General features: G+C 41.7%; 2 protein-coding genes across 2 annotated transcripts in view; one reads left to right on the forward strand and one right to left on the reverse strand.

Annotated features, from left to right (window-relative positions):
* The window catches only part of LOC145399005 (protein O-linked-mannose beta-1,2-N-acetylglucosaminyltransferase 1-like), an 87884-nt gene extending 79061 nt beyond the window's left edge, over positions 1-8823 (reverse strand). The window contains exons 1-5 of the mRNA XM_080271737.1: positions 8751-8823; positions 7073-7215; positions 1856-1895; positions 1069-1119; positions 680-756 (exon numbers count right to left, since the gene is read on the reverse strand). Coding sequence (XP_080127863.1) covers positions 680-756; positions 1069-1119; positions 1856-1895; positions 7073-7215; positions 8751-8823 — 384 coding nt within the window. The remainder of the gene's footprint in view (positions 1-679; positions 757-1068; positions 1120-1855; positions 1896-7072; positions 7216-8750) is intronic.
* Positions 8824-8848: 25 nt separating this feature from the next.
* On the forward strand, positions 8849-21637 carry LOC145399016 (protein O-linked-mannose beta-1,2-N-acetylglucosaminyltransferase 1-like). The gene is made up of 12 exons (XM_080271748.1): positions 8849-8869; positions 9667-9764; positions 10385-10487; positions 11288-11513; positions 12827-12954; positions 13440-13510; positions 14193-14453; positions 15086-15281; positions 18114-18304; positions 18680-18857; positions 20294-20406; positions 21466-21637. The coding sequence occupies exons 1-12, from the start codon at positions 8849-8851 to the stop codon at positions 21635-21637; spliced, it is 1758 nt and encodes a 585-aa protein (XP_080127874.1).
* Positions 21638-25986: the final 4349 nt, after the last annotated feature.

Raw genomic sequence — 25986 nt, forward strand, 5'->3', positions numbered from 1 at the left:
TTTACTGACCTTACTGGAAACCTTATTTTTACTGAAAGGGTTAAAGGATATTTTATTTAATTAGTCCACTGAGGACATTTTCTCGTAAACTAAAGTAATCCACTGCAGGTGGCAAGAGGTAAAGGAAAAATGTAATTGAAGTGAAGCGATTACACCTTTCACTACGATGTCTCTCTCTCTCTCTCTCTCTCTCTCTCTCTCTTTCACTATAATACTCTCATCTTCCTATAACTCCCTCTCAGTTGAATAAACTAGTCTGACAGTAGTTGGAATCAAATACTAGAGCTGTTTCGATCATTAGAAGGTTAATATATCTCCATAAACAGAGCGGAACTTTCGCCCGTGTTCTGGAGGCTCCGTGGCACCTCTTCCTTAGCGATTTATTTCCCAAACTACCCAATAACACCTTCTTTTTTGCTTCTTATATCTTTTTAACGTCGCTACATTGAATAACATACAAGAACAAACCCAGTATTAAAGGGGCAGACTCAGAGGTAAATCGGTAAGGAAGAGGTGTTAGTAAGCACTGCATGAATAACACACAAGAATATAGTAATGCAGCAGAAGCAGACATAAACCGGTAAGGAAGAGGTGTTAGAAAGCTTCCTAACCTCACGAGAATACCTTTGACGGAAAAAAGAAAATATGAACAGAAGTGACGCAAAATGAATATACTTACAAGGACGTCATCTCTGTACACCTGCACACGAGGCCCACCGAGCCTTACTGTCAGCTGCATGTGTCTCAGCTTCTCACCTGAAAAAAAAAAAAATAATAATGATAATAATAATAATAATAATAATAATAATAATACAATAATAATAATAGTAACAACAACAATAATAATGATAATAATAGTAACAACAACAACAATAATAATAATAATAATAATAATAATAATAATAATAATAATAATAATAATAAATATAACACCTTTGGTGATATTGTTTTAATGTTGACATAGGTAACATTAACAGCGTACAAAATAATGAAGAGCCGTAATGCTTAGAATAAATAGCTAAGGAGGAAATGTTAAGAAAATATGACGTAGTACATTCACATTCTTACCTTCAATACGATTAAAGGTCTCCAGATCGAAAGGCTTGAATTCTGCCTTGCCTGGGAGAGAGAAATACGACAGGTCAGTCCAAAAAAAATATATATATATATAAAAGTTCATGCTGTACCCTAAAACCTTTGATATTTGTAAGTTTGATGAATTATATTTAGGGTCAGCGCACATTCGATCTGAAAATACTTGTGTGGTTATACGGGAAGAACACTTTAGAATCTATAACTTTATTTCTATTTAACTCTTGTTACCGGTACACTTATTTCATCCTCTCTAAGAGGTTGCGAACTGTCTCCATTGATTCATTCAGTACTATAAAGACAGGTGTTTTAATTCAGTTTATGGGAGACGTCTTAGTGAAGGAGACAATAATGATCTTGGAGCCAATTTTAAGAGTTTTTCCAACCCTTTTAGTTTCTGAATAAAAACGTGACATTAAAGTGAATACAGTACGTACTCTGAACAAGTGTGGGCTACAGACTTACCTACAGAAACCATATCTTTACCCTTTACCTATGCAAGGATTCTGTCATACGAACAAAACCTGTCTGACAGTAGTAAATACAGTGCCTACGAACAATTGCCCACAAGCGTTCCGATACATTTATCCGAAACAGTATCGAGCCTAGATGAGATACAGTAGCCAAATATTGTGTTAAGCACTTCAGAGGGTCATTTCAGCTGTTCAAAAGCCTGGATGTGTGGAAGAATTCACGTGGGCAACTGTACATTCGGCTAAAATAGCGAAAAGATGAAGTTCAGTGATATATTGTAGAGACTTACGACCCAAGTTCCGCCAGTGCAGTGAGAGTTCGTCGTCATCCTGCTGCCCTCCCACGCCAATCCACACCCACACCCACACCCACACCCACTCCAACGCCCACCCTCTCATAGCTGCGGGTGATGCCAGAGATCGGATGCCTATATTTCCTCCGCCCTAATTTGTCAGAGACTTTTCTTTGTTTCTAATTTACGTCCCATAACTCAGTGGCAAAATCAGACAAAACTAAGACGCTGCATCCTTTCTAAAGCACTTCACTGTGACTGCCATTATATTTTAGTGTTATTCTTTTAATTAATTTTAGGTTAAGTTAAGGGTACAGAAGACGGTTGTTGATGGACTAGTGATGGTGTAACTGCGATTCGTACAAAACATTTTCAAAATTAATTCGTTTGTGGCTGTTATTTTCGCTATCACTTTTGCCACGGAATAGTCACTGTCTCCTTGAAGATTAGTGTATGTCATTTATCCTTGAGCCTTATCATCATCATCATTATCATTATCATTAACAACTTATCCATTGTCTGATCTGTGGGCAAAATAAGGAAAAAAAAAGGAAGGAGAATAATAAGAGGATTTTACTTTTTCGCATGATTCATATCTTATATATTCACATTTCTGATAGGCAAATGGCCGTTCTTCCCTCTCTTCGTTCAATTCACCAGTATCATGAACAGACCAACTTGTATCTCACAACAAACGATTTTCCAAAATAGGTAGCACCTGTCGCTAGCATCAGCACACATTCCACCTTGGTATCAGATTAAGACACTTTAATGTTTGCTTGAAGCTGTTAGATGTTTATATATAATATTAACAACATTTTAGATTAACATTTTAAATAAGATGATTTACATACAGATTTTTTGGGATTGCAGCACTTCAGATTAAGATTTTAGTTAAGATAATTTACATACACATTTTTTTTTCGGTTACTGTCGTTCATGCTCCAAAGCGAACATTTGTGGATGAACATAAAATATATTTCCGACACAGTCCCGGGACTTCATTTCCAGTCCACTCTGGGTCGTGATGAAAAACATATTTCTTTAACGAAAAAAGAGAAAATAATAAATGTATATAAATAAATACAAGAACATACAAGGATGCGGGGAAAAGGTTGAAACTTTGGTGGCTGTACAATAGTTTTCCTTCTCCTTGAAAAAGATGTTCACTTAAAATTATCGATGCATTATACCGTATTTCAGACAAGTTTTAGCTAAATACGGTACATCATATACAACACTTTCAGTAGGCAACGTCAGACAACACACAGTAAATGAATGAAGCCTTTAAGTTATCCAGGATGCTATTTACTTTCCCGTAATTATTTCAGCAAGTTCTCTTTTCCACGGGGACGTCACAGTATCGAGTTGTTATTTAGTAGGTTTATCACTTGGTTAGCCTGTGTTTGACTGGAGCTGAGGTGAGAGAGAAGTAGAGGACAGTGTGAGAGGCCCGAGGTGATAGAGGAAGGGAGAGGTGAGGAGGAAAAAGGGTGGGAGAGGCTGCGGGAGGGAGGTTGAGAGGGTTGAGAGGACGAGGGAGGTGGAGAAGGAGGGAGAGTGGGAGTGGGAGGGTGAGTGGGAATACGAGGGTGGGTGGATGAATAAGGGAAGGAGGGCAGAAGGAAAGAAGGGAGGAAGGAGGCTGTGTGGGGGAATAGAAGGGAAGTGGATGGGGAGGGGAAAGAGAGGAGGGGGAGAAGAATAGCAGTAGAGTGAGAGAAGTGGCTGAGTGGGGGGAAGGAGGAAAATGGAGAGAAAAATTTGGATGGAGGAGGAGGATAGAAGGGTGAGGGGGTTGGAATGTAGAACGATAGGAGGGAAGAGGAAGATAAAAGGGAGCGGGGGAAGAAGATGGCGGGGAGGGGAAGGCTCGTAGAGTGTGAGATGGAAGGGAGGAGGAAAATGGAGAGGAATTTAGCAAGAGGGATTGGAGGAAGGAAGGGAGGAAGGGGATGGGAAATTGGGAATACACACAAAGAGAGGAGAATTTACCCATTTTCTACACGAGGTCCATTCTGAGCTTCATAAAATCGTATGGGGGCAGCAAAAATAAACCCAGTAAAGCGTCATCGTGGTGAATATGGTGACGGAAGTTATTTTTAGTTGCATCCGTGGCAGAGGTCCTAATTTATTGACCAGGACGTTGACAAAATACATAATAAAAAGATGTTGTTATGAGGGGAAAAAAAGCTAAATTTAGAAGAGGCAGGATGGTGCAGAGGATGGGAAGAAAATAGGAGGGGAAGAAGAGGAGGATGGGGTGAAAGAAGGAGGAATAGGGCGATGAGGATGAGAAGTATGGGGAAGAAAAGGATGACGAGAAAGGAGTATAGGGAGATAAGGGTACAATATGGATGAGGAAGAGGGGAGGGAAGGATGAAGATGAGAGAGAGAGAGAGAGAGAGAGAGAGAGAGAGAGAGAGAGAGAGAGAGAGAGAGAGAGAGAGAGAGAGAGAGAGAGAGAGAGAGAGAGAGAGAGAGAGAGAGAGAGAGAGGAGGAATGAAATGTGAGCTTGGTGGGGAAGAGGAAGAGAAGAAGAGAGGAATTAAGAGAAGAAGAATGCATGGGAGAATTTACGCCAGGTAAGGAAGGTAACAGAAAAGGGAAGAAGGAAGAAGAGATAATAGAAGTGACACGGAAAAGAGAGGATGGAACAGACGGAAAAGGAAGGAATAAGAAGATGTAGAGGATGAAGACGAGGGGGGGAAGTAAGAGAGAAGAAGCAAGGAAGAGCGATAAAAAAGAGCACTGCATAGGTAATGAAAAGTGAATGAAGAAAAAGGGAGGAAAAAGAACAGGAAAAAGGCACTCTATAATATCTTCAGTGAGATATCCGCCACCTCACCTAGCACGCCTTAGGGTCATCGCTACCTAAAGTTGCCAGTGAAAGGCTTAAGGTTTTGGGACATATTTTTAGGGGGCATGGGAGGCTTCGCAACACCTTTTCTTTAGCGATTTATTCTGCATCACTTCAGTATCGTCATTTTATAATTATTGGAGGAAACTATTTCGATATTAAAATGATATTAATACCATGAAATAATGTTAAAGTGTAATATGCAAAATAAATGGTTACATTCAGAGATCATACAGCATGGAGAGACTTGAAGAATTGCCTTATCCTTTGCCTCAGGTGGGTTTGTGTGTTATGAATGAAATCGTCAGTCGTCACCTCGAATAAAATGCCAAATGGTTAAGTATCAGCCAAAATTATCTTGACAGTGGTAGAGAGGGAGACGCCTTCATGTGGTGGCACTGATGTAACCGGGTGGCTCAACTGCCTAGTCACGAAAACTATTAGCCAACTCCCTATCCCCCGGAAGGAGGATGGTGGACTGTACGAGAGGAACTTAAACCTGCAGTCCACCGGGTTCACGTATCAGATGAGCCAGGAGCCACAAAGCAACAGCAGCAGCAGCATGACAGTTTTAGCCTTTATAATGCTGTGGCTGAGTAAAGTCGTCCCACGTGAGCCAGACTAATACAAAAATTTCCAAATCGAAGCTAACGGCTTTGTGCGATTTTTTTTATTTATTTATTTTTTTAGATACGCAGGCATGGAAGAGACCTTATAACGACAACGACGACGACGACGACGATGACGAAGATGATGATGATGATGATGATGATGATGACGGTGATGATGGTGACGATGATGGTGATGATGATACTTTATATGACGGTGAATATAGCGCAAATTGTAATATCTGGAAACTTATCTGAATATACTGTAAACCTTTCCAGCACATATCCTCCATCCCTCTTTTCTCCTCTCTTTCTTTTCTTCATCTCTTCTCTTCTCATTTCTTCTCTGTTCTTTTCTTTGCTTTGTCTTTTCTCTTCTCTCCTTTGTCCCCCTCACCTCCTTCTCTCTATCTCACGACATCTGGAAACTCACTGGAGGAAAGACTGGCTGAAAATTCTCCAGTGTGTGTGTGTGTGTGTGTGTGTGTGTGGCAAAGGGAGTCAGTGTTGATATGTGATGGTGTCTAGTAACTTCCCACATCGCCAAGCAAGGAAGTTACTTATTTTCACTACCAACAAACTATTTCTATAAGGAGTTGCTTCCCATGTTTTCACCATTCGCATCGAGGACTTCTCGTTACTTTAATCCTGCTCCTCCAGACGATTTTATTTAAAGTCGGGGAATACTCTCTCAGTGAAGGGGTTAGAAACAGCCTCCATTATTCTCCTACACATTGAAAAGGTTTCCTAAAATCTAGATTAAATCGTCAGGTGGTCGCAAGAATAACCATAGAAAACTTTGAAAGGGTTAAGGGTTGAAAATACTCTCGATTAAACTTTTCATTGTGCTAGAAATCTTAGCTTTTGTGTTGTGAGTAATAACAGACGATTTTATTTGTCTAACGAGTGGCTTCTCTTTGACTGATTTCTTTTTCACACAAGAATTCCCAGCTGTTGTATGCTAACCACTAAAAGACAAAATTATTTATTTAAGGAGAGGCCTCTCGTGTTTCAGTATTTACCGACAACCCTACTTTGTGTCTTGGTATTTATTTAGACGATCGCATGACAGTTTTGCCTCTCTGGGGAAATTTCTCGTACTTTATTATCATATTTGGGCTAGAAATGGAAGATCTGTTCAGCTGAGAAGTCCTCGGAACTAAATATTCAAAAGCAATTGTTGTTATTCACTTCGCTGCAATGGAAGCTTTGTGGTATCTTATCCAAGTTAAATTCTGATGGTTTTGTTCATCTGGGAGGAATCCTACCAATGAGAGAGTTTAGATTTAACTATATATTAACTTTACTGTGCCATGAATTAACTTTGGTACTCTTTTTAGAACTAATATCGGACGAGTTTCTTCACTTGAGAGAATCCGTAGCACTGTTTGGGTTAAAATCAATCTCTATTAATTCCTTCGCTGCTTTAAACACACTATATAACATTATTAAGCCTGCCATCATGCCAGTTTATTCATCTCTCATCCTTTCTTCCTCGTCCTGCCTCCATACCTCACCTCACCCCAACACCACCACGAGGGAGGAAAGAGAGCACCCTGGCTCACCCCCGTTCAGACTACTACTACCTCTACTGTTATCACCACTACTACTTCTGCCACTATCACTCATATCAAGGGGCCTTGCATTACCCGCACCCAGACTACTATTATCACCACCACTGTTACTCCTGTTACTGATAATGTCTCTCCTATTTGGGCCCCCTGTCTTATCCACACCCACACTACACCTATTACCACTACCACTACCACCATCACTACCACTACGAATGTCACTATCAATAACACTACCACTGGCTCTGTGTATGCTACTGGGGGTCCCTGTCCTAGCCTCTCCTGACGTGGCAGAAGGACAGAAGGCGTGGGAGTACCTGGCATGTAAGTATTTAGTAATACTTGTATAGAATGTTGAATTGTTATCCTATTTTTACTCGAACTTGGCCCAGGGTTTCGTCTCTTTGCAGTTAATTTTACGTAGTTCAGTACTAATAAAATGTCTCCTCAGCTAAACAACATAGTCTGATATTAGCTTGAACGAACTACCCAGGTGAGTCTACTGGAAGAAACATGATACTACGGCTCTTTATCCATCCCCTAGCACTATTTGGCGAGTAGCACCTTTTCTCATATTAATCTTTTGTTACTGCTCAGCATTCAAGGTGGAGAGATGGCAATTTTAGGCCAAGTTACAGTAAAAAGACTATAGCTTTTAAGTAATTCTGGCAATTCTTTATCTTTTGGCTGGTGTGTCTGTCCTAGAGTTTATACTGTAGTGTTTATGTACAACTATGAATGGCTCTTTTTTGGTTATCTATTAGCCTGTTTCTCTATTCATTATTTTCTTTACTGATACGGAATCTATTTAACTCTCTGGTTCATATGTAAGTCACAGTGTTTTTACGGAGCTTGTTCAACCAGCAGGAAAAAAATAGAATCCTCTGGACTAATTGATTTTCTCCTTATTTGTGTTTTTATTGCTATGGCATACTATTTATTTGTCTGTTAATTATTTCAGTACGTCTCCCTCATTGGTGCCTATGTAGGACCTGTTATTAATACACTTTGATCACTCATGTGTTTATCTGTCTCATCATTTATCAGTTCCTATTGCTTTCTGTTGATTTTTAATTCCTTATAATTATTTTGTTTCTGCCCCACACTGCTATCTACACAAAACCTCACAAACCCTGTTCACTGATACTCATATTTATCATTACTCCCTGATGATGATGATGATGATGATTCTAATGATGATGTTTCTGTCCTCGCACACTCTAGCTACTAATGACCATTCTTCTCTTCTCTTCTTGCCAACGGTTAGTGATGGACCCGTCTCTGAGGCCTATGTCACCACCCTCAAGTCTAGGTGAGTAGCCCTTAGAAAGAAAAATATAGGTAAATTAAAATAGCAAACAGGTAATAAATAAATAAATACACAATAAAACACTCTTCTAAAGTGTTTACAGGAAAAGTTTAGTTCATGGCTTTATTATGGTCACAGTCAATAGTCGCTTAATTCGTCTAAAGTTCCTGACTCATAATAATACTGAATTTCTTTAGCAGGATTACCTATGCCAAAGGTAATTGTTGCTAATTCCTGGCGGCGTTATTCATTTCAGGAGAGTCTTTTCGAGCACAAGGGTTCAGGTGCTTCATTTAACCACATATTAATACAACAAATCTCTCCCAAGTTCAATAGAGCCATCTGGAGACGACAAAAACAAAGCAAAAATTATATAATCTCAGTGTTGTGTCTAGGACGATGAATGAATGGATTGCCGTGTACGAATGTGTGTGTGTGTTTATGACTGTATCTTGGTGCGTAAATCTATCTGAGAAGCTGTGTGCGTATACGGTAATATACTGTAATATAATTAGTGACAGCATATTCCTCCTAATTTCTCACCTGACCTCTGCCCCCATCCTTGCCCTGGTGACCTGACCCCAGATGACCCTGACACCCGGCTAGAGGTCACCATTCAAGTCAGCCCCGCCAACCTCACCATGGTCATCAATAATCAGGTGGTGAGTGCTGGCTCCCTCCCTCTGTTTCTGCTTCTTCCTGAGTCGCTCTGAACGAGAAGAACGCCCACAGCTACAGAAGAAAGCCTTATTCAAAACGGTATCAATGACTATTTTTTTAACAATTTCAGTCAGGTCACATATTTTCTATTTTTTCAAGCTCTAAAATACATTCTGTTTTCCAGGTTAGTATAGAATTTTCAAACTAGAGGGAGTTATTTATAGCTTTTATTAACGCTTTCACTACTTGAGGTGTTTTTGCTATTTTATTCTTGCTATACCCAGATCATTTTAATTAGGGTTAAGATAGAATTTTCGAAGGAAGGGAGTTAGATATAGCCCTAATTAGCTCTTTCACTTGTCGAGGTCCTTCCTTACTAGAAAAAAAATTGTCTGTTTGCAGCTAGAATACAGTTAAACGATACGTGATTGTAATAATGGGGTCAGGAGAGTATCATCTCGTTAGGTCTGTGCAAGCTGCCCTCTCTGTCCCTCATGCGTCTGTGTCATCCTCTTAGATCTGCGCAAGCTCTCTTCATGTTCCCTCGTCTTATGTGTTTATGTCACTCTCGTACGGGTCTGCGCATTCTTCTCGTTAGGTCTGTGCGAGCTCCCCCGTCATCGCTTCACCTTATGTGCACGTGTAATGCGCGTAGGTGTCGTGCAAACTTCCCTCTCGTAGTCTCGTTCTCATCTTACGTGTCTATGCCATTCTCCCAAGTCTGAGCATCATCTTATTAGGTCTGTGCACGATCTCCCCTCGCTCCCTTATCCTATACTTCTGCGTCATTCTGGTACAGGTGTATGAAGCAGCAGGGGGTGTGAGTCGCAATGGTCTACACTGGCCTCATTCCGGCGTGCATCTGGTGGCAGTGGACATGAGGACAGGGAGACTCAGGTATAGTTTTTGACTTTAACTTGGCCAAAATATTCTTCCTTTAACAGTTTATTCACGATATTGTTAAGGCATGACATTCAAGATGAAGAGATGTCTATTTCTGGGCAAGTTAAATGTACCATATTCAAAGACTTTCTTGAACTTAAGTTGTGAATTATGTTGTTAGAGTATGCGCTTATCTTCAATCATACAACTACCAAGGAGATTTGTAGCATGTATTGCTGCTATCATATAATTTTATTCAGTTTAGCAGAACCACTTGGTAGCGAAGAGTTTGGTACTTTTACTGTATCTAACGCTTCCAACTTGAATAGACTCTTCTGAGCTAAACAAAATAGTCTAACAATTCCAATTCGAACAGCCTCTCCAGAGCTAAGGAGAACAATCAAACCATCAAATATCGAACAGCCTCCCCCAAGTTACAGAAAACAGTATAAAAATATTTGCTTGAACAGTCTCCCCTAAGCTGAATAAAGCAGTCTAATGGCACTAAGCATAAGATAAGCATTACAATAGTCTCTCCTAATCTGAATAAAACAGTCTAATGGCACTAAGCATAAGATAAACACTGAGTAATCTAAATGAGGGTGTTTCTATACTTCTACAACTTCTTCACCCAGATACAAGCAGAGGTTCCTTACGTACCAGCCAGCGGAACACAAGGATTTGGCCGCTGCTGTACACGCCATCCAACCAGGCCGCCTCCTCCTCATAGCTGCTGTGGTAAGCTGAAATGCCTTTGCTTATACTCCTCCCCTATTTTGGAAACGCGCAGCACCCGCCTAACTATCCATTATCACTCCTTTACTATCGTCTCAATTTTGAGAGTTAGCAGGTACTCTCTGTCCTTCATGTATACAGTTGGTAAGCCTCGCAACTGTCTCTGTCAAGTCGTCTTTCCCAGTGCCTACGATCTCCAGTCTTTTAACTGCTATGTGTCTTAACGAAACTTAAATTTGGCTTGCTTACTTCTTCAGTAGTCTTTAGCAGGCACAAGTTTTGCAGGATCTCAACTTTTCAATTTTTTTTTCTAACAATTAGAGAGAGAGAGAGAGAGAGAGAGAGAGAGAGAGAGAGAGAGAGAGAGAGAGAGAGAGAGAGAGAGATTTCCTAATGTAAGAAAATTCGGCCAGGGGTGGCGAGGTTACAAAAGTAGTCATCATACTGGAAGTGTTAATATGGAAAGGGGAGTCTTCTTTCCTTTCCTGTTTTGGTTTACCTCATCATATTCCTAACTTAGATTAATTAAAACATTCATCAGCCGGATTGTAAATGTTGAATCTTCTCAGTAAACACAGTCTCCATATGTAGGTAAATATTAACAGAAGGTTTGGTGGCACTGCTGACGGAGGTAGCAGGTCAGAAGGGTGAAACCTAAGAAATGGCTGGAGGATTTTCTGTTATCCAAATACTTGCAGGGACGTAGGGTGGTCTCCTGTGGCCTAAATAATCTGTGCTACGGCAGCATAGCCATTACCTCTTCTGGGTATAATTGTTCCCCTATGCGTGTTCTCCTGCCGCAGCCGGAGTGGGCGCTGTTCATGGGTGAGACGGGAAGCGAGGCACTGGGGTCCCTGGGCTTCCTGTGGCAGTCGAGGGTGGTTTCAGGGGAGGCGTGGGTGGGGGTGGCCAGGAAAGGGCGTGGGTGTGTGGGTGAAGTGGCCAGCACGCACTCGTGGACGCACGGACCAGACGCACTCCTCACACTCACTACCTCGCTGCCCAGACCCACTGATGATGGTAAGGCCCGTGAGTTTTGTGTGTTAGTCTGTGTATGTGTGTGTATGTGCTTGCGAACATGCATGTGTGTGTGTCTGTGTCTGTTTTTGTCTGTGTGGGGGGTGGGGGTGGAGGGTAGATAGATTTGTGTGTGTGTGTGTGTGTGTGTGTGTGTGTGTGTGTGTGTGTGTGTGTGTGTGTGTGTGTGTGTGTGTGTGTGTGTGTGTGTGTATTTTCGTGTCTGCAACACTTGGCAATGGAGATGTTTTCATGACAAGTTGATGAGCTTTATGAAGGAGTAGTGAACGAATTTCAAACCAAAAAACTTTTCTTATCAACAGCTGAGACTTGATGCAGTGACTAAGTGTTCAGCCATTTACCCTCCTGTACAAAAAAGTAAGGAACATGATGAACAAGAAGCAAAAAGTGTTAATGTTAACCTAGGCACAACCTAGAGCAAGGATCAATGCTAACGTAAGTGATGCTGAAGTAAAAACCACTCCACCTAAGTCACCAGTCAAGAAAACAAAATAATATTAGAGAGAGAGAGAGAGAGAGAGAGAGAGAGAGAGAGAGAGAGAGAGAGAGAGAAAACAAAAATCACCCCAACGCTCTTAGTCCCATTCCAAACTGTAATACTGCAATACTAACGGCTGTCGGAAAATAAAACATTATTCCAATTTCAACTGTACCTTTATTTGCGTACCTCATTCAGGAATCTTTTTATTCTTATTAACATACAAGAAACCACTAACGTAAATATTCCCCAGACGACATAGAAAGGACACGTGATACTCCGTTAGAAGGCACTCTGTCCAGATTTTCACAACAGGAACCAAAGGATAATAAGTTGCAAGTAGTTATTCTCCAGACAACGCTGAAGGAATACATGACACCCAGTCAGAAAAGTTTGTTTACCTACTCGCAGCACAGATCAAGGAATTTTGAAACGGACTGACTTTATCTGGCAGGTGTATGGGAAGCACGTTTATAAAGAGATTAAAAAAATACAAATAAATATGAAAATGGCTAGGCCCATGAGGTGAAACCAGGAGTCTGATGTGTTCGGAGTACAGAGGGGTACGCTGGAAATGAAATAGCAACAGACCTGTCGGACATGTTGAGGCTGCTTGTTACAGGGCAAGCTATAACTAGGCAACTAATCCAGGAGTCAGAGACAAGACAGAAAAGCCGTGTGAGTCCCATCCCGCTGGATATGCTGTTGGACTCCCTGATTTCCGGATCCTATCGCAGTCTGTCCTTTGGTGGAGGAAATGTCAGGATGATAATGATGATGATAATTATGATGATGATGGTGATGATGTACTGTAAATGCTGTTCAGACTACTGGTGCACGTGGCATGAGGACCCTGCGTTAGCGGAGCAGGCAGCGTTCTGCAGGCGGTACGAGGGTTACGGTGATTTGTGTAGGTGTGACCAACCCTTCACCCCAGCAGCGAGGTACCAGCAGGTAGGCACCACACACACCCACACCCATACCGACACCCATACCCACAACTACACCCCCCCACACACACACACACATCATTGTCGTCATTATTATCATCATCTTCACGCTAAATCCTATTTTTTTTTTTTTTTTTTTCTGGACTCTTACGTCAAGCATTTGAAATTCACCAACATTATTCTCATTCCAGCCCTTATTGCACCTTCATAAATGAATTTTTTTTAATGTAATACATTATGCCATAAGAGTAAAAAGCAGTACATGAGCAACTCACGTATGAGATATAGTTTGGTCATTCAACGGAAGTTATTTGGGTTATGCGTACAGGGGTTTCATTTCAGTATAAATCAGTATAAATCAGCAACAGTAAGAAAAACAATGGGAGGCAGCTTTCTATAGTATTTTTCATTGCAGGCTACAGTGTTCCTATGTTAGGATATCACGGATTAGTTATGTAAAAATGATGGTAATAGGTCGTGTTTATGTAGGAGCGGTTGGTGTCGACTGAGGGCATCCCTGTGGTGATAGTGACAGCCAACAAACCTCAGCATCTCTACAGGTTAGTCACGTCGCAGCCTTACGTCCACTGTTTGTCTTTTTTGCCGCTTACTGAACATACTAGCATTCCTATTAAATGCACTTTATTCCCGTGAAAGACAAGTAGTTTTGTAGCGAAACGAAGCAATAACAATGCATTCTTTTCCTAAATCAGCGTGGGAAAATAGATGGGGTGGTGTAAATACAAATATTCGGTTCATAATTGAAAGGTCCTGGGTTTGATTTTCTGGATGTCCGTGGAACCTTTCGCCAAAATTTCTTTATCCCAGATTGTTCGCACCTAGAAGTGAGAGAGAGACCTAGATTTTGGATGCTGGTGGTTGTGCTTCGTAGTCTCAATCCCGCCTGGGGAGGAGTGGAAAGAATACTTTCCCAGTATCCCTGCTTGTCGTAAGAGGCGACAAAAAGGGACCGTTTTGATTCCAGTCTTTCCCATCTTACTGTCCTCTGCTGCTCTTCTGTTCAAACTCTCTTCATGATTATTCCGTGTTTCTTCTGGCCTTTATTTTCTCTCTGCTCCTATAGTTCCATATAGCCATACTATGGCTTGGTGAAAATCCATTATTCTTTCCTTCTTTCGTAGTCTCAAGGAACACTTGTTAATTACTTCTCTTACCAATCAAGCAGGACCTAGCAGGGTTCACGCTGACGAGAGTATGCTGAAGGTGAAACGGTCCCAACAGGTTAGTGAGGAACCTATTCACGATCCCTGGTGGCGGTGAGGCTTCGGTAACGGTGGTGGTTGACGGTGGTGTTAGTGAGAGCATGATGCTGTCGCGGGTGCTGGGCGTGGCGGCGGTGGCTCATCGGCCGCAGGGCATCGCCAGCAACCGCACCAACGCCAACGTTCGCTTCGCTCTCTACACCGTCTTCACTCGCTTCCCACAAGCCAACAAGGCCATTGTACTCGAGGACGACCTTATCCTGTCACCAGACTTCTTCAGGTCAGTATCAAATTGTGTGCTTAAGACAGAATTAAAAAAAGAGCGTGTGTCTGGTAATGAGAAGCGCATTAGTAATGTAAAACACCTCTGCATGTGTACAGATGGTTACGCCTGTGAGGTGTAGATAGAATTCTAGGGACTTGAGTGCTTTCTGAATCAGTGTTTGTCTCCTTTCACTTGGAGCACTGGTAGTTCCATTTTCGCAGCCTGCTTTGTCCTCACATCCCACCAATGCTATCTTGATCTAGAACAGCCCTATTCTGTCATCGGACTTCTACAGGTCAGAGTCAAAGCCTACGCTAAATACAGAATTTATACAGCAAATGAGGTCTGCAGCAACACTGTCACCATTCTTCTGTAGCTATTAAGATCCCAGATAATTACAGCTTGTTGATCATAAATAACTACTTCACTATGCTGAGGTACTAGCTTGTTCTTGCTAACTCCAGTCGATGTCATTTCAATACGATAGGACGTAAAGCACTGAGAGGGGTTAGTGAGAGCTATTTTCAACCTTCGAATTCAAAAACTTGTCCTTGAGATTAATATAATTTTTTGGTAACAAGAGCTGAGTAACGTGCTGTGTTAGAGGGTGATAATCACATGGTGGGTGGCCTCCCCGCACAGAGCAGCTTCTTCCACCAGGCGGCGTGGGTGCTGGACCACGACCCCACCGTCTTCTGCATCAACGCCTTCAACAGCAACAGCCTCCCCAGCACCGCCTTGGACCCTACACGGCTGCTGCGGTCCGAGGGTTTTCCCATGTACGGCTGGATGGTGACCCGCAGCTACGCCAGGCAGGTCATCGTTAACTGGATACCGCTGGGGGCAAGTGACTTTTTGTATGTAATGTACCGTTGACTACATGCGATTATGAACCTAGGACTACATCCGTGTATGCAGTAGATGAGGCCTGGCATCTGGTACACACAACCTTAACATAAAACAGTAACATGAACGAACAGCTTAACATAAAACAGTAACATGAACGAACAGATTTGTCAAACTTTTCACGAAATGGCCAGGTAACTGTGATGCATCAATATTAAAAATTGTAGTTAGAGCTCCACTTCATACGGATGGTGTCGAACTGTGGCTAACTGTATTCTTGCTCCAAAAAGTAACGGTACACACTTTGCGGGAGACAAGCCGACACCACAGACGATGGTTAGTGCAAAATGGTTGATGATTTCACACCACACTGGCAAACTTGCTTTTACTGAGGAAGCATTATATCAGATTCTTGGGACATTTTCTAGTCAGTATTGTTTTCCCACAGTAATCAGATGATAATATATTAATCCTGTGGGACACCATGAGCTCCATTAATAATTTCGGATGTCATCGGAGACCTGTATGATACTTTTTAGAGCTAGTGTACAATCAGGGAAAAAAGTTTAAATATTTTTCAGCTCTTCTGCATCTCACTTTCTTCTGCAGACTAAAATTTATATACAGAGAGAGGTTTAATATATTTCTCCGGCCATAGATACTTCTCCTTATATATATGATGCACCAGACAGGAGGCTGACGGAGATGCCCTAAACGGGAAGCAGACCCAATGGAACGAGTAGGCGAAGATTTATATTACCTGCTAATGACCCAAGTTATGCAGATTTACACAAACACGAATATAGCCATGGCAGCACTTCGTCTTCCGTTTATTTCCTTCCACTGCTGATCGAATCATACTTGTACTTTGCCGACACGAGGAAGGGTAAATTCTGCCTGTCAGTCTCCCTCGTAAGGTACAGTTTTACAGTGGACAACACATGGGCTGATACAGATGCAGATTATTTAGTTCTATCTGGACGTTCGGAACCTTGCCGTTTAATACTTCTGTCTACCTATTTATAACCAGACGCCAAATTTGCTTTACGGGGAGAGGCCCTAACCTTTCGCCAACCCACTTGTTGACACGTATGGGTTGGTTATATGGTTACCAACCACGGTTGTAAATGATTTCCTGGCATACAAAAAACCATTAGGTTTGTCACTCAGTGTAAAGCTACTTGAAAAGGAAAGAAGAGTAATAAAAAAGGACAGGAAAAATGGGAGAAATAGGAAGAGATGAAGGTAGAAACAGAAAAAGAATGATAAAGGTGAAGGAAAAGTAGGTAGCACTACATCAAGTGAGTGTATGATGGTTGCCACCGCCTACCACCAATTACTTGTTGTTGCGAAGAGGCTCCACGAAAGCTTTCAGAATTTCAGACATGTTAACAATTTGTGCTCTCTGTCGTTGGAAGGTTATATTTAGCATATGACCGGCTCCCCTTCCGCTAAGTGTATATTTTACAAGTGTACTGATCCAAGTGAAACAGGGTGTGGAAGACGTATGACTGTTGGAGAGTCGAGAAATGGATTGCTTCAGCCGACAACAAAATGGATGTGTAGTCCACTTAGCCAGGCTCTCTAATGATGCCTTTACATTTTTGTTTTAGTTTTTTTTTTTTTTTTTGTGCACGGATCCTACACACTCATCCTACAACTGAAACATAGGGTTACATTTATCATTATGAGGAAAAGGATGAAGATAATACCAAGTACATCATATTTTAACCCCACCATTGTAGGCAAGCCTTAACACACACATTTGAAAGACGGCTACATGTATTATAGTTTATTTTACGTAGAAAGAAGTAGCCCAAAATTTACATCAAGCAAACGTTTTTCTTTCTTTTTTATATAAAAAATTAACAAAAGAATGCCAAGGCAGAAATGCTCTGGCAGAGTATTTTTATTTCTTTTAATATGATGACGTCATCGATAAACGCCGATAAAAGTAACGAGGAGAGAGATTTTTTATCGATTTTTATCGATGACGTCAGAGCATCTCTACTCTGACATATTTTTGTTAATTTTTGATATATAAAAAGAAAGTAAAGAGGTATGATAGGACTGGAGTGTATTGGTGTTGTGATGAGGAGGGATAGATTGAGGTGGTTTGGGCATGTGAAGAGGATGGGGGATGACAATTGGGTGCAGAAAATGAGAAATGTTAACTTTAGGGGTAGGGTTGAGAGAAGTAAGCCGAAAAAGACCTAAGATGAAGTTACTGAGCGTGACCTCACAAATAAGGGACTGAACAGGGAGACTCCTAGAGATCAAGCGACGTGGAGAGCCGCCATTAGGAGACCAAGGCCGACGCAAGCAAGCAGGTTGGAGCCTTTCAAAACGAATACGAATACGATGATGTCGTCTTTGAAAAGTTCTTATTATCTTCAAACTTTTCGACTGTAAGAGTTAGATATGGGGCACTCCTGAGCTTGACAGTTTCAAGTTGTATTAAAAAAAAAAAAATACAAAGGATGTAATCATAATAAACGGGTCACAAGAATTAAAGTCGTCAGCAAGGAAAAATCTTGTTGTGGTCACCTTATCTGTTTTCCTTTAATCACTTTTCACATTCTTTATCGCCTTCTACTTTCTGGTAAAAACTTTTCGTATTTCTTTTTGAGTGATAATTTTCGGGGTTTCTTTTCTGCACTCGCATCACTGGATTTGCTTTTTTTGAAATGGTTATTTTTACTGTTATACCTTCTGTCATAATCTTACGGATTTTCCTAACTGTAATAATCTTTCGAATCTCCTTTTCCTGTTAGCACATTATCGTCCCTCCTTTCCTCTAAATCGACCTCTCCCCTCCCTTCCCCTCAGCCTGGTGACTGGGACTGGTACCTGATGCGGGCGTGGTCCCAGCGTGGGCGTGACGTGGTGTCCCCCGAAGTGTCCCGCACCTTGCACGCCGGCAACGCAGGGGCTCACGTGGACGGCTTCGAGCAGCACCTCTACTACAGCCGAATCCTCTCCACTACGACCTCCAGCACCACGCTCTCTAACATGAAGGGGTGGGTAAGGTTAAGCTAAGTTAGGTTGGGTTAGGTTAGATAGGACACGAGCGCCCATGATACTGCCGTGTCCTTTCCACCACCTCCACCAACATTACGCTCTTGGGGGAGGTTAGATTAGGTCAGGTTTGGTTAAAATTTGAACAGCAACTCTGTGAAAACCACGTCCTCTCTCCTACGACCTCCAACACCAAGCTTAAAAACATCATAGGGTAAAATTAGGCTTCTTTACGCCGTGGAGCTGTAGCGAGATATCAACGTAGCTCAATAACAAACTCTTCCTGTTATAGCTGAAATATAACACGTCTGATTCAGCTCTTTAAAATACTAGCTTCATTTTTCCTCGTCCGATTCATCCATTCTCCTCCCCCTCAGAATCCTGCTGGAGAACTACATAAACGCCTTGAGAGAGGAGATCCAGAGGGCTGAAGTAGTGGCGCCGGACCCGAGGGAGGAGGACTTCTTACCCCAGGGTCGTCTCGGTCCCTTCGTCACCTTCGTCAGGGCGGGCACGAGGAACGACGAATATTTTGGCATAAGGATCTTCTTGATGGTAGGGCAGTGTGATCAGCCAGAGTTTTCATATCAGGAGTAAATTCTTCATGTTCTCAGGTTCCTGCTTTTCTCAGGTGAATAAAAGAATCAAGTGGAAGGGGATACTGAATTGTGCCAAGCATGAGACGGTTCCTGAAGATAGTGTTATTGCTCTCAGTCTCCTGTGACTCACTCTTAGCTGAATACAATAATCTGGCGCCAGCTGGAACAGAATACAGGGAAGACTTGACTCCGAGAGAATTTCTGTAAATATTTTCTTCACTAGCTCTGTTATTGCCCTAGAAAAGATAACGTAGCCAAATCCTACGCATTCGTACATAAGAACGATCATAGAAATAGTAAATACGCCTACCATACTATCCAGAAATGACCAAAATTGAAGGCGTTACTGTCTGGATTTGTTGACGGAGAGTAAAGTTGCTCAGTCGATCAAAAGAAAAGTATCGCGCACAAGAGGGGGCCAATGGTCTCCGAAATGACCCATATAGCCTGCGAAAACCAGGAAAAATTAATTCAATATCCTCTGCATATGACTAATAACAATAACCAAAAGGAAAGGTCACAAGCAACCGATGTATGGCATTTTCATCAATGCAGGTTACCAACGTGGAATTACATCATCGGGTATGTATCAGCAGTCATCGTTCAGGGTGTTAGATTGTTTCACGCTAAATGTGCACTGAGAGTTTTTGATCAACTGTGCATATGGATGTGAACTTAGTAACTGTGACAAGTAAATCCAGAAAATAGAAATGAACTTGGTAATACTGTAGGTGACAAGCAAATCCAGAAAATGTAACTCTACGCTAGACAGTATTCATTATTTTCAGCAGTTGTTCATCATATCTCTTCAGTGTATCTTCCTTTGTCTTATCTATTTACTATATATCTATCTATCCATCTATCTACCTATCTATCTATCTGTCTGTCTGTCTGTCTTTCTTTCATTACATTTTTCTATCTACGTGTCTTTATCTGTCTAGCTACCTAATGCTTGGGATTTCGTTCTGTGAGGGGTAGCCTCGACAGAATGACCTTTATGAGTGTTCACAATTCTTAACCATCGATTTTTTTTTTTTTTAACTGATAAAAATCCATAGCCCAACTCACTTCATATGATGGTCAAATGCTGAAAGAATGGAGAGTAGATCTGACTAGTAAACAAGGAGATTCATTCCTTCTTGTAACAAGGGCTCACCGAATTTTATGCAGCCACGACTTACTATTTAAGTTGAGGGAGGGGCTCAGCAATGTCAAGCTAAAAAAAAAATAAATAAAAAAACTAATCTTGAAGAGCCGTTCCTTCTTCACATGTGACGCTTATCGAAGTTCATGTAACCACGATTTGTGTTTCAAATTGTGGAAATGACCCAGTTCCATTAGGTGATAAAAAAAGCTCTAACATTTGACTGCATTTACCTCCCTCTCCCCCAGGCCACCAGGACCTACTACTGGGACACTCGCGAAATCTTCAGGGGCGTCATGAGGCTGAGGCTGAAGGGGCGACTTTTCTATATCGTGGGCTGCCCCCTGTCTGAGATGTTCTGGTAGGTGTGGAGAGTGAAAGAGAGGGTTGGAGAGGGGGGAGGAGGAAAGGAGGAGGTTTGCAGAGGCATGGAGAGGGAAGGAGAAGTTAAAGAGGGATGAAGGGGGAAGAAGAAGGTTCGCAGAAGGATGGAGAGAGCAGAAGATGGGTAGAGGTTTGCAGAACGGGGAAGTGGGGAGAACGAAGAGGAGACAAGAAGAGTTTTGGAGAGGGTTTACAGAGAAGAAGGAGGAGGACGAGGATGTGTAGAGTGTTGGAGAAGGAAGAAGGGAATTTGGGGAGGAAAGAAAGGGGCTTGGTGAAGACAAGGAGAAGAAAGAACAGGGAAGGATAGAGTCTGAAGAAAAATTAACAGGAAAGAAAGGGGTTTTGAGAGTGAAGAAAGGGGAAGGAGAGGATCTGGAATGAACTCTGAAAAGGGAGGGAGAGGGAACAAGAAGAGGGAAGAGGATCGAGAAGGCTTCGAGATGAAAGGCGAAAGTTTGCAAGGGGAAGAAAGACAAGGAAGGGCTTTTCAGAGGTTTGGAGAAAAAGGGAGGGGTAAGGAGGGAGTCTGGAGAGGGAAGGGGAGGAAATGGCAAGGCAGGAGTGTAAAAGGGGAGATTTGAATTGATTTATGAGAGGAATATCACAGTGCAAGTAGAAAAAAGAAAAAAAGCTGAGAAATTTGTCGGTTCCTGCAGTTTGAGATAACCCGGTTGGTTTGGAGAGAGACTTTAAAGCACGAAGAGAGGGATTGGAGAGGGTTATTTATCTTGGTGTAAAAAATTATGCGTATTACGTAACGAAGGAATCAAAGCCTGGAAAAACCGTAAAATATCTCTCCCAAGGAAAAATAATAATAATGATATTAATAATAATAATAATAATAATAATAATATTAATAATAATAAAACAATAATAATTAAAACAAATAATAATCATAATAATCATAATAATAATAATAATAAAAAGGAATACAGTGTGCTCACGATTACTTTCATTCTTATTCAGACAGTGGGGAAAAAAATGATTTGCTGAAACAACTATTCCTCTATTTCTCTCCTGCCCTTGTCCTCAGTCCCCTGAAGCCCCAACACGTGCCTGTGCTGGTGCCCACACGAGACCTCATCAGGCAGGTGGATGCGGCCAACAACGCGTACGAGCAGAGCCTGTACGAGTATGGAGGGCACAGGGGGCACAACAGCACACACACCCAGCTACAGGATCATCTGCTAGATTACTTCACCTGAGACTTGGTGCAGCTGGTGCTTTAAATAGTGTTACTGATTATATTTACTTCATGGCCTCATCGTTACGACGGCGTCTTTTAAATCTTATTTTATTCCATCGTCAGATGTATCTATTTGACTTAGGAAAAAATCTCACATTGAAACTATTAAAGAATGCTGTTTCTCTCACTCATCACTACAAGGTATCTTTCCTAAGGTGAATAAACTCATCTGACAGTAACAAGGTTGAATTACAAATCACTTCATAGTACTGAAAGAGTTTAAACACTAATTAGGGAGAGAAGGCAAGCCCCCAGTATTAGACGTTATTTATACAACACTTCGTTATTAGATTCGAGCAGCCTACACCTTACACTGGACAGCAAAATCAATAACGATATAGAGAGGCCGTATTGTTCTTTCTTCATATGCATCAGAAATTATCGTCAAGAACTGGGGATTGACTTTTCCATTGTGAGGGAAGTTTTAATCATACTGTCGTCCATCCACTCGTAATCTCACGTGAACTGTAAGTGAAGTAGTATTAGGAGTAGGAGACAGGAAACTCTCAGAATAAACAATAAACTTTCAGGGAGTACACTGGAACTGCTAAACAAGAAGGAATATGAGAGTGTAAGGGCCACTGATATATCTTATTGCCAGAGCGTTCTCATTAGTTTTTTTCCATTGGTTTGTAAAGACGAAATTAGCATAGCTGAGAACAGATGAAGACGTGTATTGTCACTGGCCATAGAAACAAATGCTTAGTGTAATGTGCAAGGTAGGCCAATAAAAAAAAGAAAAGCTTAATAGAAAAATATCCAATCACTCCAATTTACATTTAACGTTCATTTTCTAAGCGCCTCTTTTCTTTTTTTCATAGCCTCCTTCACCTCTCTCATACTACACCCGTTCTTTCTCCAGTTTTTACCTTCTTTAACAAACTCCTTATCCAACATTCACTCAGCACCCAGAAGAGCTTGATTTACATCCTCCCCTTTCCTCCCCACCGAGCAGCTCTCATCACAAACTCACAACTTATCCACATTTCATCCTCTCTCATCTTATCTTACATCCAACATTCACACATCAAGCATTGTTTATCCTATTACGCCAGTCAATACCTTTCCGTCATCTCTTTCCTTCCTCACTAGCTCCATCCAGATCTCATCCAACTGTCTTCCACCTCTCACTCTGCGAAGTTTCCCGTGCAAATAAGTATACCTAGCCACATCACGAGACACTTTCCTGTATATGAGTTTTCCCTTCATTCTTCCTTACTAACTTCATCAATCTCACAATGGTATCCCTCAATCACTCCACACAGACATCTCTCACCCTCCATGCATCATTCAGCCTGCAGAACCACCATTCTCCTTCTAGCTGTTCCCTTTGCCTTTCAGCCTCTCACTTCCACCAGTCTCCATACTCACTAGCCTCACCCATCATGCAGTCATACCTAATCAACCTTTCGAGTCTATTCTTATCCCTCAGCATTTCAGTCATCTAGAGTTGGTCATCCAGTTATGACAGTATAAGCGTCCATTCTCAGTCTCACCATTCCCTCCTCCCTTCACCCTCTTCCTACCCCTAACGCCCCTCCCACCTTCGCCTATCGTACGGTCACACCGCTCACTTCATCTACACCAGGGGTTCCCAACCTTTATTTACCCATTACCCCATTTTCCACATCTCCCTTCACTCATTACCCCTCATTGCTTATGTTTCCACAATTGCATTTTAGCTGCTGAACATTTTGATGCCTAGATTTTAGTTTGAATGTAGGACTTAATTAAAGGTTAGGCTAAAACCAAGAGAGTTATTGCAAGGAGTAATTTATTTTTATTATTAACACTGATACCAAATAAACATGACTTTAAACATTCATCTCTGAATTTTAGTATAGGTCTGAAAGTCTATCATAACTGGTATGATTTTTAGATTTTTTTTTTTTTGTTACCTCCCCCATTACCCTTCACAAAAGACCAAATTACCCCACTTGGGGTAATTTACCCTAGGTTGGGAACCCCTGATCTACACACAACGCTCACCCTTTCAGAATCAGTCACTTGCTTGCGACATCTGCACTCTCCTTTTTCACCCTGGCCTCTCTCCACTCACCCTTCCCTTTCCCAGCCACCTCTCCTTTCATCCTTCCCTCTCCTAGTCACCCTTTCCACTCCCCTCCACCCTCTCCCTCCCCTACTCTCTCTCTCTCTAGCTTCACCCACACACACTCGGCAATGGTGTTCCGCTCGGCTCACCCCTTGATGGATGGGCCGAGTTCGCAGCGCCGTAGGTTCCGTGTAATGACTTATTTACTGATATTGATGATACGAATCTGAAAAGCCATCCATCCATCCAGGTGGCGGCGGTGGCGGTGGTGGTGGTGGACTGCTGTGTGGTTAAGTGGACGATGTGATGGAGGCTTGGGTGAGAAATCGTTGGTGTGTGTGTGTGTGTGTGTGTGTGTGTGTGTGTGTGTGTGTGTGTGTGTGTGTGTGTGTGTGTGTGTGTGAGAGAGAGAGAGAGAGAGAGAGAGAGGTGGCTAAGGGGTTACAGAGGATGGCTGTGGTAATGATAGGTTGCATATTAATTGTGAATAGTTCGTGTGCATCACTGGACGAAGCTTAGGATGAGGAATAACTGGTGGTGATTATTATAGTGTGCTGTTGAGAGAATTAGACAGCTACATGTTTGTGAAGAATGGTTGTGGCAGTGTTGGTAGTGGGAGTAGTAGTGGCCATTTGTGTGTTTAAGTGCACAAATTACCAAGGGTTAGGTGAGAGTTGGTTGCTGGTTTTTGTGGTGTGTGTGTGTGTGTGTGTGTGTGTGTGTGTGTGTGTGTGTGTGTGTGTGTGTGTGTGTGTGTGTGTGTGTGTGTGTGTGACGTACTTAAATAGCGGTATAGGATAATTATAGCAAGGTAGGTAGCGGGGTAGTGGTGGCTTGTTGTCTGATTATGTGAAGAAATTGTCAGAGGTTTGGAAGATGCGTGTCTGGTGGTGATTATGATATGTGGTTGAATGAGGTGGCTAAGTGATGGTAGGGGATGATTTTGTGGTGGTGGCAGGTTGTATGGTTAAAGAAGTGACGTAGATTTAGACCCTCCTCCCTTCCATCTTTACCTCTCTCCACTTCATTCAAACATTTCTTATATTACTTGAACACTGCATTGAGTCTAAATTATGACACTACTTCCTGATGGTTCTATAACTTCCAATAACATATTCAGCCTGAGGATGTATTTTTCACTTTATTCATGTTATGTTTAGACGATCTGATGCAACTTAGCAGAGGCGTTTAGAAGTGGAGGGGTTAGCTAAGTATCCTCCTCACCATCGTAGGTTCTTTTTGAACTGAATAAAAGCGTCTACAAATGGGTAGAATAGAACATGAAAACAGGTCATAACGATTGAAGGTATTAAAGATCCATAAGGTATTTCATTGGGCGTAAATAATGATTCACTTCAGTACCATAAATAAACGAAAAAGAACAGTGAACAATGCTTTTCGAATTTCCGTAATGTCATCTTTGGAGCATACACACTTTTCACACTAGAAAGCACAGAGTCCATACCCTAGCCAACGCCAGTAGAATGTAAGACTGACTGCTGTAATTCCTCTTTCCTAGCAGACAAGTACTTTTACGGCGTCACATAGTCACTAAACTCTATTTTCTTGGTCTGTCCTGTTGCTGAAAATCAGAGATCGCATACTTCCGTCGACGCCATATAAATTTCTTAATTATTTCTGTCTCCTGATCTGGATCCACATCAAAATCTAGTAAACTCTTCCTTGACCCGCTGCCCACCGATCCCCAAAATTTCGTGGAAAGCCTATGAAACCTTTTTGAGAGATCTTGCCCACAGACAGACAAATAGACAGAAGGGACGAGCGAATACAATACCTTCTCCATCTTCGTTGGGGGAGGCAGATATCAGGTAAGAGTTCTGTAAATGTTGGACTTGAAAGTGGAACGATATTACTGTACTGTCCGCAGCAGAACAATATGTTGAAGGAATATGTCCACATTTATGTCTCTAGCAGGCATCATAATATTTTGAGATTCGTGAGGATTTCTAAATAATGCTGTTTTCTTTATCTTTCGTTCTGTACATGAAAGTAATGACCAGTACCAGTTAAAAACCCACAAGATAACCACAAGTGTTTACGAATTACTGTGGCCAACACTTCACTGCTGCAATTAACCCCTTACATCTTTTGGCAGATTATTATTTTATTCTATTCTTGCTACGTTCACACGACTATGTTCATCTTAGGAGAGAGGTTTCCAATTTGAGAAAAATCGTCTAGAGGACGGAAGAATAAGGTAAAATGTCGCCAAATCGAAAGGTTTGATATAATCG

The sequence above is a fragment of the Coenobita brevimanus genome, chromosome 5 (genome assembly GCF_032717465.1).
Source record: "Coenobita brevimanus isolate Jiangsu-jjx chromosome 5, ASM3271746v2, whole genome shotgun sequence".
Lineage (NCBI taxonomy): Eukaryota > Metazoa > Arthropoda > Malacostraca > Decapoda > Coenobitidae > Coenobita > Coenobita brevimanus.

Bases quoted from the DNA above. Each gene is read 5' to 3' on its own strand.
- LOC145399016 (XM_080271748.1), top strand. From the start codon at position 8,849: ATGGTCATCAATAATCAGGTG. The intron at 18,305-18,679 runs GTGGGTAAGGTT...CCTCCCCCTCAG, and splicing joins ACGCTCTCTAACATGAAGGG to AATCCTGCTGGAGAACTACA. The intron at 18,858-20,293 runs GTAGGGCAGTGT...CCTCTCCCCCAG, and splicing joins GCATAAGGATCTTCTTGATG to GCCACCAGGACCTACTACTG.